Genomic DNA, 14,408 nt, shown 5'->3' with positions numbered 1-14,408 from the left:
TACACAATATACATATACATATAGGGCTCGGCCACCCCGCTCGCCCCCAAGGGCCGGCCCTGACAGTGGTTGCTCAACTCAATCAGCGGTTAGTGTTCGAGCACTTGCAAGTCTTTGTACTTTTTTATCTCATGTTTTTATTGTTTCGAGATGTTGTGTATACGTTCGTTTAAGGCTCTTAGCTCCGCGTTAAAATTCATTTTAAATGTTACGATGTTCTACACTTTTATTTTTTAAAAGGAACTGTCACTCTTTCACGACTAATTTGTACACGTTTTGGCATTGACCATGCTTGAGGTTAATGTTTCTTTCTTTTTCACTAGGTGATTAGGTGGCACCTTCACACTTCTGAGAGGTTTTCCTGGATGATATGATTGGAATTCAGTGTGTGGCTTTAGTAGTAGGTACTCTTGTACATATTGTCCCGATTGACGTATTATTATTTTTATTATATAAGACATAAGTTAGTTCTCGTATTATTTTTTTCTTACTTATCTTCTGTCTAATAAAAATATATAAAATTTAAATAATTTACTTATTTTTACCATACATCTTATCTCTTTAGCCTCTCACCTCTTATCGACTACGGATATAAGACTTATTTTACTAATAAAAATAAATAAAGAAATTATGAGAAAAATTAGCGAATAATCTCCTCCTAAATTTTCAGATCTCATCTGAAATCAAACTACAACATCACTCTAGACGTATTCATTCGACAGCATACCATTATATATCCACATCTTTATACTTTAAATTTATGATTAATGTTACCACATTCAATATTTATATTTTCGTTGGTCTTTAAACAATACACACAAATTTTGGCCTTCCAGAAAAAAAAAAGCCAACACCGGGCCATGGGCCCTCATCCGAGAATCAGCCCAACCCACACTCCCCGCTTCACAGTTCAAGTTCCAACCCAATCCACTCCTCATGAAAAAAAATAAAAAATCCTCAACTCACAAGTCACGAAGGCCGCATCTCTGCTCACCTCGCTCTCTCGGTGCGGCGTCGCCGGGGGAGGCGAGGCCCATCCACCATGAGAGATCACCGGGGCGAGGCGAGGCCAGCCATGGCGGCGCCCTTCGTCTACCGCAGCTCCTCCATCGACGGCAACAGTACGTCAGCGCTCCCCTTCTATCCCATCTGATGCTGATCGAGAGACTGCGTTTCTGATGGTTTTCTCCCTCGCCACCCGGGGGAAGGGGGGGGGGGGGGGGGGTTGCGCCGCCGGCCGCCTCTGGTGGCCGCCAGAGCTCGCCGGGGTGGTAGATCTAGAAAAAAAACGCCCTCTATTTAGGCAGTTAAGATGACACTTTCTGGTTAAATGTTTGTATGTTACTGATCGTTGGTAATCTGCAAACTGCAAAGAGGAAGGCAAGAGTTAAGGGTTATCAGGCAGGTTCAGAAGCTATCGATTGGTGCAGCATAGACTTTTAGTTCTTGTTTTCTGGTCAGTTGTATCATTGCTGGCCAAATCACTACTGAAATTTAGGGTTAGGTTGGTCACGTTTTGTAGGCACTGCCTTTGTGGATGTTGTGTCTGAGCATGCATCGCATTTGCAAGTTGTTGTGTGCTAAGGGAGCATAGAAGAGATTTAATTCAGCTGCGTGTAATGCACAAGTTTATGTTGGACATTTGGAAGAATAGAGTGTAGAGTACCCTGAATTGGTCATTTTCTCGTGAGAGATCATGTGACGTGATGACCGGTTGACCTAGGTAATTTCATTGTAGAATCAAACTACTATATGAAGGAACAACATTTATGAGTGTCAAGTTATGGGTATTATTGATTGTTGGAGGAAGTGTGCGGTGTCCAGTTACTATTCATAGTTGTGGAGCACATTGTGATGGAGACCGTGGATCCATTAGTGAATTAAATTAGTATTTATGTTCTTCATTTCAATTGAAGTGGTTTGCATAAATTTTACTTATTTGTAGCTCAACTGGTAAAAGTATGAGACTACATTTCAGCTGGAGTTCTACACGGTGAAGATGCATATAGATACTTGTGTGTGCTTTGATATAAATGCATGCTTTAATGAGACATATTTTTCTTTTTTCTCTTCCTTCTTTTCCTTCTTTTCTCTTTTGTGGTTTGAAATTTTGTCCAACCTTTTATTCTTGCATTAGAAATGACCAGCAGTTTTTTGTTGTCGTAGGCTAACTTAATTTGATTAGCAGATCCACGGGGTGATTATCCTGGGTATCTTCCACCTGAGGTCTCTTCAGCATCTTATTACACTTCAAGAGCTCCTGTGCTACCGGGTGGACCAGATATTCATAGAAACGATGTAATACAACTCAACTTTTGGAGGATTCATTAGTAAGAGGAAAGTAACCACATTTATGTCACATGTCGCTTTGTTTTGATCTACAGGTGCCATTACATTCAAGAGCTTATGGTTTGGATGGTCCAGCAGGAGTGATTAATCCTGCTTTGCCTGGCCTGAGTGGACTAGCTGCTGGAGCTAGGGCTCGGGGACCTGGTCCTTTGGAAGACCCAGCTTTAGCTGGGCTGAGTGGACTAGCTCCAGCTAGGGCACAGGGATCTATTCCATCAGAAGATCCGGCTTTAGTAAGGAGAAGTTCTTCTCTAGGCAAAAGTGCTGGTATTCCAGACATTGAGCGCCACGGCCCACTTTTGAACCTTGATGGACCCTCAGAAGATGAATCCAACATTCTTTTTGTTGATGGTCTCCCTACTGATTGCACAAGGCGAGAAGTAGCTCGTATCCTTCCCGCTAAGCATTCTGTTGCATCATTCTTTATCTTTTAAGTTTCCTTTTTCAAGCCTTAACTTTTGTTGGAAGATTTGTTTCGTCCTTTCGTTGGCTTCAAGGATATCAGAGTAGTGCACAAGGAACCTAGACGGGTATGTACTCGCCTTTTCAGTCCATCACTTCTTCTCACTTGAATAAATGGTTTAGTGGTTCTTAACCAGTTATTCATTCCCTTGCAAATCTTTGCATTTGCATTTGAATTCATATTTTTGAACTTGGGTTATGTTGAGGATCCGGTGGAATATATGGTGCCCTCAATTTCTTTCTTTCTTGAACGGAATGCAGGAGAGCTGCATCCATTCATTTAAGAGGGTGTACATAATACAAAGTGAACAAATAAAACAGTACATGAAAAACTACTTAAGGGATGCCCAGCTGCAAGAGCAATAGGTGATTAGGCCCTGTTTGTCTAGGCTTAGGCTCCAGCTTAAAAGCAAAAAAACCATAAGCCCAAACAAATGGGAGGCTTTTCAACCGCGCTTTTTAAAAAGCCTAAGCCACTATACAACTAATAAGCCTAAGCCATCTTAGAGGTGTTTTTTAGGCTTTTGCATGAAAAATACCCACCACTGCCATCCATTAAGTCTAGCCAAGTTGCCAAACAACCTAGCTTAGGCTTTTAAACCAAATTAGGATAAGCTCTTTTTAAGAAAAGCTAGCCATAAGCTGCTTATTTATAAGTCAAAGCCTAAACAAACAGGGCCTTATTATGGATCTAAGATTCTTAGCTCCCACAGTCTGGGGATACCATTGACTTTGCAGTGAGTTGTGCCACAAGCCTTTTCCTTTTGTGGAAAGATCCTTGCATTTTGCTATTTCCATAGTTCCCAAATGGTGGCCATTATGACTGACTTTATTTCCTTCTTCATGGCCGCCGTACAGATACACTGTGCCGTGGGTCCACCAAATTTGATGTTTCCTCTCAGGCATGGTTGTTTGCTAGGAAAAGCATGCAGCCAGCCTGCTAGTGGATTCCAAACAGCGTGTGAGTAATTGCAGTGAAGCAACAGATAATCGCTCTCTCCAAGAATCGCATGCATAAGAGGCAGAAAATAGTTGTTGGGCCATAAGAATCGCATGCATAAGAGGCAGAAAATAGTTGTTGGGCCATAAGAATCGCATGCATAAGACTTTGCCTTAGATTGCTAACCAAGCGAAAAACTTGCATTCCAAGGGTTCCCAAGGCTTCCATACAATGTCTATGAAATCTGTGGCGAGTGATCCATGGCATCGAGATCACTCACCACGGACTCAAATTTCATATTTATACATTAAAATTCTTTCCGGTCATTGCATTAAAGCAAGTATGTTGCATACGTGTGGAAGAATAGGAAATAAATTAGTGCAACATATTGACTGTATTTGAAAGTAGTGTTTATTCCAAGCCTCTTTCAATATCATCTTTTCCAGAGGGCCAACTTACTAGTGCCCTGTGTCAAGTTTTGGTACTCTAATGTATTTCTTTCAAGACATTACCTCATATTCTTGGGTGCTGAAATAAACAGCTGCTTCTCTTTTTGTATCACAAAACCCCGATTCCATGCTTTGTTGACGGTGCTTTACTACTGTATTGGTAGTGGAATTTTCTTGTTTCTTCTTTTAGTGTTAGTTTGATTCAACTCAACTTTATTACATGTTTTTTCTGCTGCTATTTGCAGAGCGGTGACAAGGCTTATGTTCTATGCTTTGTGGAGTTTGAGAATGCAAAATGTGCATTCACTGCTATGGAGGCTCTCCAAGGTTTTTGTTCTAGTGCCTTTGATTTGTTTAATTCAAAATTTTCGTTTGATATTCCTGCATATCCTTGTACTGGAGTCATTATTTGCTTGGATTAGAATAATCATGACATACTTTATTTATAGAATAAAGTTTTAAGTAGTAGCTTGCAGGGGTGAAAAGTATAACATGAACATTTATATTCGTATTATCCTGAATGCTGTCTTGAAATACTTGCTATCCATGGTCATTATGCTTCACTCATACAGTTATACTATGTTGAGTTTCAGATAAATTCCGTAGACTGAACTTCCACCTGATCATTTTGCAGAATACCGCTTCGATGACAGGAAGCCTGACGCCCCAGTTCTTAAGATCCACTTTGCAAGGTTCCCTTTCCGCCTGCCTGCTGTGCAGGATGATAGGAAACGCCCTATCGTGCACTGATTACTATTTTCTATCATGCAGCTAGCAGTGTAATCTAGGCAGCGGGCACTGTAGGTGATCTGTGATCAGCTTGTATGCAACCTGTAATGAGCAGCTGTCAATATGGTTATCAGGAGTCTTGTATGGCACTAGCACATGGAATGATGGAATATGCCTTTCTTTGCCCCATTCGAATTCATGCCCTCCTTTGCATCCCGAGATTTTCGCTACCATCAAATACGGTAGCGATAATGGGCATAAACTGGTGGTGAGCAATTCTTACATATATAGTTGATGCAGGACTACAGGTTAATGTCGAAAATCTCGATGTATTCTGTCTTGTTGAAGAACGACACCTTGTTGCTGAACTGATACCACCACCTCCACCAGAGTCCAGAGCTGTCGATTTGAGATTTTGAGCGAGGTTGCTGTCCAAGCCCTTCCATCCCTTGCAAATGTCTGGATCATTCAGCTTGTCGGCGATCGTTTCGCCGTCGAATCTGAAGGGCGTGCAGACGACGGAGAGGTCAGCGGCGACCGCGTGGAGGCGAGGCGGACCTGCTTGTCCGGGGCATCCGCCATTGCTGTCACCATGGAAAATCACCGGAGTCTAGACAACCGGCCATTCGGTCACCGTAGGTAGTCGCCGATGACTCGCACAGTCGCACTGTGGTTCAGTGACCTTTGCTCGTGAGGTCACGTCATCCACTGCTGTAGCACGCTTGTTGAGCCTATCGGTGGTTGGAGTTGCAGCCGATGGGATTCAAATTTGGCTCAAAAAAATGAACCGGATTTGTATAATCGACGGCATTCCCATCTTGGCAATCATTGGTGTGTGGATTCTGTTACCAGTGTAGAACTGTAGATATTGCGAGCCGTTTTGGAATTTTTGGATCGTGCAGCCCTGTCATTGGCACGAAAGCTATCGAGTGCCCTCAATGCCAGGGCACCGAGGCTTTCCGCCTTCTGTAGCTGTAGCTGGTGCATGTATAAAGGTGCTAAAGCCTCGTGTTGTTCAATCATGGGAATGCAATGCTTAGCTTGTTAAAATACTCATCCCATTTTCTTCACAAGTGCTACCGCCGTGAGCTACTTCTGACATTTTCTCCCCCAAAATAGATGACCACTAGCACGAGGAAAAAACCCCCAAAATTAACGTGCTACAGTTAGTTGTTTTAGTCTTTAGGATGACATTTGGTTGGGAAATAACCCTATGAGACCTGGTCTCTTATATTTGAAGCCATAGTTTTTTTACAAAGCTGAAACAACAAAGCCCTTTTGATCTTGCCGCTCATCCAACTTTTCTGAAGCATGAACTCGACCACAAGAGCGGAACACCTAATTCAATATTACCATCATTTTTAGAGTCAAATTCTACAAAGGTTGCTTATAGAGTCGGGAAACTAGAGCTAGAGGTCAACTTAAGAATTACGACCGGAGCTTACTTACCACATGATCCCAATCCTATTTCCAGGTCAATGTCCACCTAGTACCACCCTTATTGTTGGCTTGTTGCTATTCCACATCAGTTTCACAAACAAAATTAGGTGTACATTGCAATGGGATGCACCCTAGTGCATTGAAGGAGTCAATACACTAAGGTAAAAAATTGAGTGAATTACATAAAACTACAAGTATTATGTTATTTGTAATATAAAATTATAAGTATTATATATAGTAACATAAAACTACAAGTATAGTGTACTAATTTTACATAAAACCTAATTTTAATTGAATTTGTCCAAAAAATAGTCTTATATTTCTCCAAATCATAAAAAAAATTGTACGTGTTCTATAATTCATGTGCAATCTATTTTAATTGGATTCACCCTAAATGATTATATATAATTTAAACTAAAATTCTCAAAAAAACTACTTTTATAATACCTAACAATTTTTAAGGCCTCAAATAAAATCCCAAAAATCTAGAAAAATTTATTAATATTCTTCTTATATGGTGGACTAATTTTTAAATTTATTTCGAGCCTTAGGTTATATGGTGAAAAAGTAAGTTCCTTTGTAAGTATATAAATAAAACATTAAGGAACTCACTTTTTCACTATATAACCTAGAGCTGAAAATACTTTTAGAAATTATTCCATCATATAAAAAGAATGCTATTTAATTTTCTCATATTTTTGGAATTTTATTTGAGGCCCTAAAAACTATTAGACGTTATAAAAATAGTTTTTTTTGGAGAATTTTAATTTAAATTCTAAATAGGCTTTTTGGTGAATCCACGTAAAATTGGTTGAACATGGATTATGGAATACGTATATAAAATTCTAGGATTTTGAGACATATAGGGCTATTTTTAGGTGAATCTAATTAAAATCGTATTTTATGTGAAATTAGTGTATAATACTTGTAGTTTTATGTTAATAGACACAATACTTATACTTTTGTATTACAAATGATATAATACTTGTAGATTTTTCCAATTCACTTAAAAAATTAGATATACAATATAATAAGATCCTCTATATTGAAGGAACCGATACAAAGTATCAACAATGCTCTGCATTAGTGAGGATCTTGACCGTCCGATCCGTGATGAACGTTTTTGATGAATTATTACAAGACTGCTGCAGTAAAATATCTACAATATGTGTTACTTGTCAATGTAGAGGATTGTAGCTGTAGACTTATTATACCGTGCAAATAGTGATTCTCTATATTCATCATCATTAATATAGAGAATCCGGCCGTGTGCATAAGATTTTTCCAAGGCATTGACCAAACACACACGTGACGGACACCCAATTTTCTCGCCCTTTCAGATTAGAGAAGAATCTACCGCAGATAGCAAGGAAAAACAAGTGCCGCAAAATTTCAGTTTCAAATTTTTTTAAAGCAAAGCTGAGTGTACAATTGAGATGTTTGGTTGAGTCATTTTATTTACATTATAAATTAAAAGTGCACACTCAAATCATTTTATATTTACCTATAAACACATATCCGAGGTAAATCTAGAGCCGAAGCTATGTCAAATAAAATCTAAAAAATCCAAAAAAGCAAAGCATCAAAAGGGAAGAAGAAATACTGAACAGAGAAGGTGCCAACCACTCCAAAGAAAGCAGGATCAGGATCACCGCTGTTCAGCCAGTACGTCCACCTCTCTCCCTTTCGCGTCTCGTCCGAGGCTCCGAGCTCCGGCCATCCACCGGCCGAGCGGATCCGAGGCCTCCCCCGCCTTTCGATGGGGAAGCCGCCCAAGCTCGCCCTCCCCTCCCACGAGTCCACCATCGGCAAATTCTTGTAGGCTTCAGCTTCCTGCTCTCCCTTTCTTTCTCACTTGTCCTCTTGTTGCGTTGATTCTGATGTGATGGGGTTTGGGTTCCGGCCAGGACGCAGAGCGGGACGTTCAAGGACGGCGATTTGCTTGTCAACAAGGACGGCCTCCGCATCGTCTCGCAGAGCGAGAAAGGCGAGGTAAACCGCCCGCACCAAGGATTAAAAATTGTATCTTGTCGTCCGTTTGGTAATCGTAGGATCGAGATCGTCAAGATTGGCTCTTGTATTGGTTTCTCTTGATGATGAGATGAACAGAGCTAGCAATTGGGATGTGATTGCTTTGGCAGGTAGAGATAGGCGCTATGTATTCACATTTTAGTTAATTGTTGTTGAGCTCTGGACCCTTCGGATATGCGTGGAAGTTTATATGTCCTGTGTGTGACAATCAGGGTACTGTTCAATGACTATTCCTACGCTTTTGTTAGGTTTCTGCATGCTAATTTAGTGGCAGTCAGCAAACATGTAAATATGGTGGGCAAATTTCTGTAATAGCTTTACTGCTATTTCCGTTATCTAGATATCTTATTAGGATACTGATTTAGGGAGAAACCCATCTGTAACTTTGTTGCTCTTTATGTCTTTTTTCATTTTGATGATGTGGAACACAGAATGATTTTTCATGTGGAATGTCAAAGATACTAGTCATAGATATCTGCACATGCAGTGGTTACATAATCATCTTTGCTGTATCCAGCGCTTGTGTTTCTCCTGAATGGAAATGCTCACTTCTTTATGGTGCAAGAATGTTGTCTCATACAGTCATATCATTGTTGGTGTTGTACCCTTTATTTAGTTAATTTATTGATCTTTTTTCTGTTCATGTTCCAAACTTCTTTGTTTTGACACTCAAAATGTTCTTCAGGCTCCTCCTATAGAGCCGTTGGATAATCAGTTGAGCTTAGATGATCTAGACGTAATCAAAGTGATCGGGAAAGGTAGTAGTGGAAACGTGCAATTGGTCCGCCACAAATTTACTGGCCAGTTTTTTGCTCTGAAGGTATTTTCCCCAGATGTACATTCTTTGGTGTTGCTTACTTATGGTTCCTTCCACCTCTCTATAGTTTAGAGCTTTAGCGGTAATATCTTTATTATACCTAAAAATTGTAACCTAAGTAGAGATTAGTATTTATTTCATGGAATGTTTGCCTAACTGTTGTAAAGGGTCTTTATCTCCATCAATGTGTCATTGTGTTTGCAGGTTATACAGCTAAATATTGAGGATAGTATACGCAGACAGATTGCCCAGGAGTTGAAAATAAGCTTGTCAACACAGTGCCAATATGTTGTCATGTGCTATCAGTGTTTTTATGTCAATGGCGTCATTTCTGTTGTTTTGGAGTACATGGACGGTGGCTCTCTTGCTGATTTCTTGAAGACTGTGAAAACCATTCCAGAGGACTACCTTGCTGCAATCTGTAAGCAGGTCAGTGCCATGTGGCAGAAGCTACCACATAGTTTCTTTGCTATCAGAATGCTACCTTTGCATTGCATGGGCCTTGTGATTAAAATTTTCAACCTTCTTATGCAGGTATTACAAGGAATGATGTACTTGCACAGTGAGAAGCACATTATATACCGAGATCTGAAACCATCGAATATATTGATAAATCATAGAGGTGAAGTAAAAATATCAGACTTCGGTGTAAGTGCCATTATTTCGAGCTCCTCTGGACAACGAGATACATTTACTGGCACATGCAACTACATGGCGGTGAGTGCAAGTTTTTCTGTTCATAAATGTGTCTTCCAGTTTGGCATGAAATGCTGTTCACCAGTTCTACTGAACCAAAATAAAATTTGTAAAATTTCTGTTCTTTACAGCCAGAAAGAATCAGTGGAAAGAAACATGGTTATATGAGTGATATCTGGAGCTTGGGGCTAGTAATGCTGGAATGTGCAACCGGCGATTTTCCATTTCCTCCTCGTGAAAGCTTTTACGAACTTCTTGAAGCTGTTGTTGATCAACCGCCACCATCTGCACCACCGAACCAGTTTTCACCGGAATTCTGCTCGTTTATTTCGGCCTGGTAATCAAACTGCTCCATTTCCAGTGGTGTCTAACCGCCCTTTGCTAATGAAGCTACTTGTTAGCAATTTTTTTAATTTACTTAGAGGAGGCTTACGATAAAATACCGAGAAATATCATGTGATGGGCCTTAGAGAAACACAAAGTACTAACAAAGTATATTACCCCTATCAAGGATATGTACAATAACGTTGTGACAAGTGTTCAGACAAGTAAAGATGTCACTGATGACTTTTTGCTTAAAATAGGACTTACATCAAGAGCCAGCTTTGAGTGCTTATTTATTTGCTTTGGTGATGGATGACGTCAACATTCAGGAAGATATCCCTTGGTGTATGCTCTTTGCTGATGATGTGGTGCTAGTTGATGAGAGTAGGATAGGGGTTAATAAGAAATTGAAGTTGTGGAGATATACTTTAGAATCAAAAGGTTTTAGATTTAGTAGGACCAAAATCGAGTATATGAAGTGCGATTTTGGTGCTATTAGACATGAGAGAGAAGATGTTGGTCTCGGTGGAGAGGTGGTTTCCAAGAAGGATACCTTTTGATAGTTGGGATCGATGCTACAAAGGGATGGTGGTATCGATGAAGATGTTAGTTATAGAATCAAAACTGGATGGATGAAATGGCGTCAAGCTTTTGGCATCATCTGCCACAAGAGGGTGCTACAAAAGTTGAAAGTTAAGTTCTATAGGACGATTTGACTCGTGATGTTGTATGATGCCAAATGTTGACCAACTAAAAGTAACATGTCCAATTGTTAAGTGTAGCAGCGATGTGTATGTTGCGATGTATTTGTGACAATACAAGAAATAATCGGATCCAAAATAATGATATACGTGATATGGTAGGGGTAGTGCCAATTGAAGAAAAGCTTATCCAATATCGGTTGAGATGGTTTGGACATGTCTAACGGAGATCTTAAGAGTTACATATGCATAGCAGGATACTGAGGCGTGTTGATAATGTGAAGAGAGGCAGATGTCGATCAAACCTAACATGAGAGGAGTCAGTAAAGAGAGACTTGAAGTAATGGAATATCCCTAAAAACGTGGATAGAAGCTCATAGAAGTTAGCTATCCACGTGCCAGAACTATAAATTATGTATCAGTCTCTTTGTACTGTTATTACTTTTATTTTTTACTATTACTAGTATCTTTATTATCATTATTGTTTCATCATAATCCTTTTAGTTGAATCTTGTGGGTTTCATCTCTAGTCTACCATAACTTGCTTGGGACAGGCTGTTGTTGTACAATTATGAATGTATTTTAAAACACCATCGTCGAGGCATTTCCTTTTCATTTCTACTTCTTGCTTTTGCTGGTCATGTCAAAATGCCTGCTTTGTACATTATATATGCACGCAAAAGCCAGTGGCAGGTAGCATCAAGACAATTTCGATCATATGTTGTATGACATGTTTCCATCTATACTTGATATGTTTTTTTTTTTTTGTTATTCTCTATCTGTGGATTTGTTCACAGATATGATCTTGAGGCTATTATTTGACGTCTATATATTTCATTGTGGTTTTCCAGTATCCAAAAGGATGCTAGTGATAGGTCATCAGCACAAGTATTATTGGTAAGCAAAATTCTGCTTCACAGCTTCATGTTATTTCAAGCCATCATTTGCAAAGCTAGGTCACTTATCTTACCCTTCCGTATCTGTCATCGTCAATGCAGGGTCATCCATTCCTGAGCATGTACGACGACCTGCATATAGATCTCGCTTCCTACTTCACTACCGCCGGATCTCCACTCGCCACCTTCAAGTAATGATGCTGCACTTACCGTTTCTTCATCCATTTTCGCATAGAACACAGAAGTTTCTTTCAGTTCCAATGGATGAACCATTCAGGCAACTCTAAATTACTGTTATCCTCAGGCAAAGGGCGTGACGGCAAATGCAACCATGTGTGTCATCTGCGGGAAGGACTGGTGAACCCTTTGGCAGTTGATCTGTAGAGCTGTAGCTTACTGACGCGAATATTTGAAGTTTTCCTTCTTTTTTTTCCTTTCCGGAAGGCTTGTGGTGTGTAATGAGCTGTAATGATCTTATATGTGGCAAAGTTTGTGGCTGGTTCTATCACTATACATGTAGTGAGTGACATATATATACACAAATACAATTCATCATATTCTATGGCATGTGTTAATATTTTAGACAATTCATTATATTCTATACGAAAATTATCCCTAGATTAGAAATAAGTTATTAAGATATTTGGAAGTAATATAATTTAGAAAGCTTATGCTCAGAGACTCTGAGTATTGTATGTCTCAGTTACCTTATTATATAAGTAAGATGAAGTAAATCTAGTCAGATAAAAACAGAAATAATCTATTAAAATCTAACATATTCGAGTCATAATTAGATTTATCTATTGAGGGATGGTGACCTGACTATATAAGGAGGGAAGATGGCACATATATAGAGGGATGAAGTGAGCCAAGAGGACCCAGACAAACTAGAAGCGGAACAAGTAAGATGAAGCAAACCTAGCCGGATAGAAGCAGGAACAGTCTATTAAAATCCCTAATAGATTTGAGTCATAATTAGATTCATCTGGCAATATCTTATTGGGATCCATAACAGATTCGAGCTACGATTAGATTCATCTGACAAGACTCAAAATATAAGATAACTTGTCGAGATCCTTAAGACTAGATCTAGACATACCTCATTGTAATTGCTTTTTCCTGAAATTAATCAAGATAGAACATGACGTAGGGCTATTATATTAAAAGAGTTCTAAATCAATATAAAATCTCATATCATCATCTTCTATACATACAATTAATGATCATATATTACTACTTTAAATAAGTATTTACATAATTGACTTCAACAATCATCAACAAGTGAAACCGTATGTTCTTGTACAATAATATATTTTGTAGCTTATATTCCTAGATCAATTTAGTTTACAAATTTTTTTGGATTTCTTGTTTTCTTATCACATTTTGTACTGTTCACCATTTTTTTTTTATCCTTTTGGGCAGGCTGGACAAAGTTTGAGGAGCCTTGATTTCTTGTCTGTGTCGAGCTTATGAATTTAGATGTGATTCTGGGTCGATAATGTACTTGGGCTGATTTAGAACAGTACAGTGCAGCCTAAGCAATACAAATTGCTGGAGGTTTTTTTATTTTTACATTTTCAAACATTAATATTTAAATAAATAGATTATGATGGAAGTATTTGTATTTACCGTCCTCTGAAAGAGCTTTCAGAGAGCGGTTAGTATACCACGGTGACATAAGTACCTCTTACCGTCCTTCGAGAGAGTGGTTAGACCTCACACTCCTCTTATCGCCCTCTGAGTGGACGGTTAACGCCCATGCCAAACCTACTCCACATGCCTGCCACTCAGAGGGTAGTTAGCGCCACTACCGTCTTCTCAGCGGTGGTTAGCCTAGTTTTAATATAAAAATAACAAAATCCCAAAAATTATCTAACATAAAAATAAAAAATCTTAAAAAATATTAAAGTGAAGATAGAATAAATACATGTAAGCGCAATGAAAAAACCACACTGAATATTAGATAGAATGTGTACATGAGATGAGTACATAAAATTTGAATATTACTAATAGCATGTAGACTATATCTAAGATACATACATAACTTAGTTAATATATTAAAAATGATATAACCACCTTGAATTCAATAAGTACAACATTTAGTAGCATAAATATTATGAACGAAATGTTCTTTGAAGCTGTCTGTGCCTTATCTCATGTTCCATCCAATGATAATCATATTCTGAGGATTTTGGTCTACGTGATACCGGTATATACGAAAAATAATCAAAGTTAGGATCCCAGTCATCTGCACTGTCATCAAAGAATTCACAACGGCGTGGAGTTCTCTGAGGAGTAAGCACAAAGTCATCATCATCAGAACCAACCCCTTAGGTTGTGGTGGAAGTGGTAGAAGTACGTACTATTGTGGTTGTTGTCGAATGACCACCTCTTTTACGGCGGCTCGAACCACCGCATCTTTCACAACGGCGTGAAGGTCTCGAATGACTACCTCCACGTCTCCAATTATGTCTAGATAGGCAGCCGTCACCAAAGAGTAGATGCAGCCTAAAAAGTTCTCGCTAAGTTTTTTTCAGCAACTTTTCATCATGAGAAAATACCTAGTATACAAAA

At 39.1% G+C, this 14,408-nt stretch overlaps 2 protein-coding genes across 4 annotated transcripts; both read left to right on the top strand.

Moving 5' to 3' along the window:
• Window positions 1-932: 932 nt before the first annotated feature.
• LOC133926237 (RNA-binding protein 2-like) lies at window positions 933-5,118 on the top strand. 3 transcript variants are annotated; one of them, XR_009911070.1, is made up of 7 exons: window positions 933-1,121; window positions 2,186-2,298; window positions 2,385-2,736; window positions 2,818-2,879; window positions 3,670-3,772; window positions 4,446-4,527; window positions 4,835-4,884. XR_009911070.1 is itself a non-coding variant. In XM_062372058.1 (6 exons), exons 1-6 carry the CDS (start codon window positions 1,043-1,045, stop codon window positions 4,948-4,950), a joined length of 804 nt encoding a protein of 267 aa, XP_062228042.1. In that variant the 5' UTR covers window positions 935-1,042; the 3' UTR covers window positions 4,951-5,118. The 3 variants fall into 3 exon arrangements, 2 of the variants coding, with proteins under 2 accessions (XP_062228042.1, XP_062228043.1); XM_062372058.1 differs by lacking the exon at window positions 3,670-3,772 and having other exon boundaries at window positions 935-1,121; window positions 4,835-5,118; XM_062372059.1 differs by lacking the exon at window positions 3,670-3,772 and having other exon boundaries at window positions 936-1,121; window positions 2,189-2,298; window positions 4,835-5,118.
• Window positions 5,119-7,960: 2,842 nt separating this feature from the next.
• Window positions 7,961-12,389, top strand: LOC133926236 (mitogen-activated protein kinase kinase SIPKK-like). The gene is made up of 9 exons (XM_062372057.1): window positions 7,961-8,187; window positions 8,277-8,361; window positions 9,086-9,220; window positions 9,422-9,646; window positions 9,752-9,934; window positions 10,045-10,250; window positions 11,790-11,835; window positions 11,937-12,025; window positions 12,139-12,389. Exons 1-9 carry the CDS (start codon window positions 8,129-8,131, stop codon window positions 12,149-12,151), a joined length of 1,041 nt encoding a protein of 346 aa, XP_062228041.1. The 5' UTR covers window positions 7,961-8,128; the 3' UTR covers window positions 12,152-12,389.
• The last annotated feature ends 2,019 nt before the right edge of the window (window positions 12,390-14,408 follow it).

The sequence above is a fragment of the Phragmites australis genome, chromosome 8 (genome assembly GCF_958298935.1).
Source record: "Phragmites australis chromosome 8, lpPhrAust1.1, whole genome shotgun sequence".
Taxonomy (NCBI): domain Eukaryota; kingdom Viridiplantae; phylum Streptophyta; class Magnoliopsida; order Poales; family Poaceae; genus Phragmites; species Phragmites australis.
The sequence above is the reverse complement of the archived record's forward strand: the minus strand, read 5'-3'. Positions and strand labels throughout refer to the sequence as shown.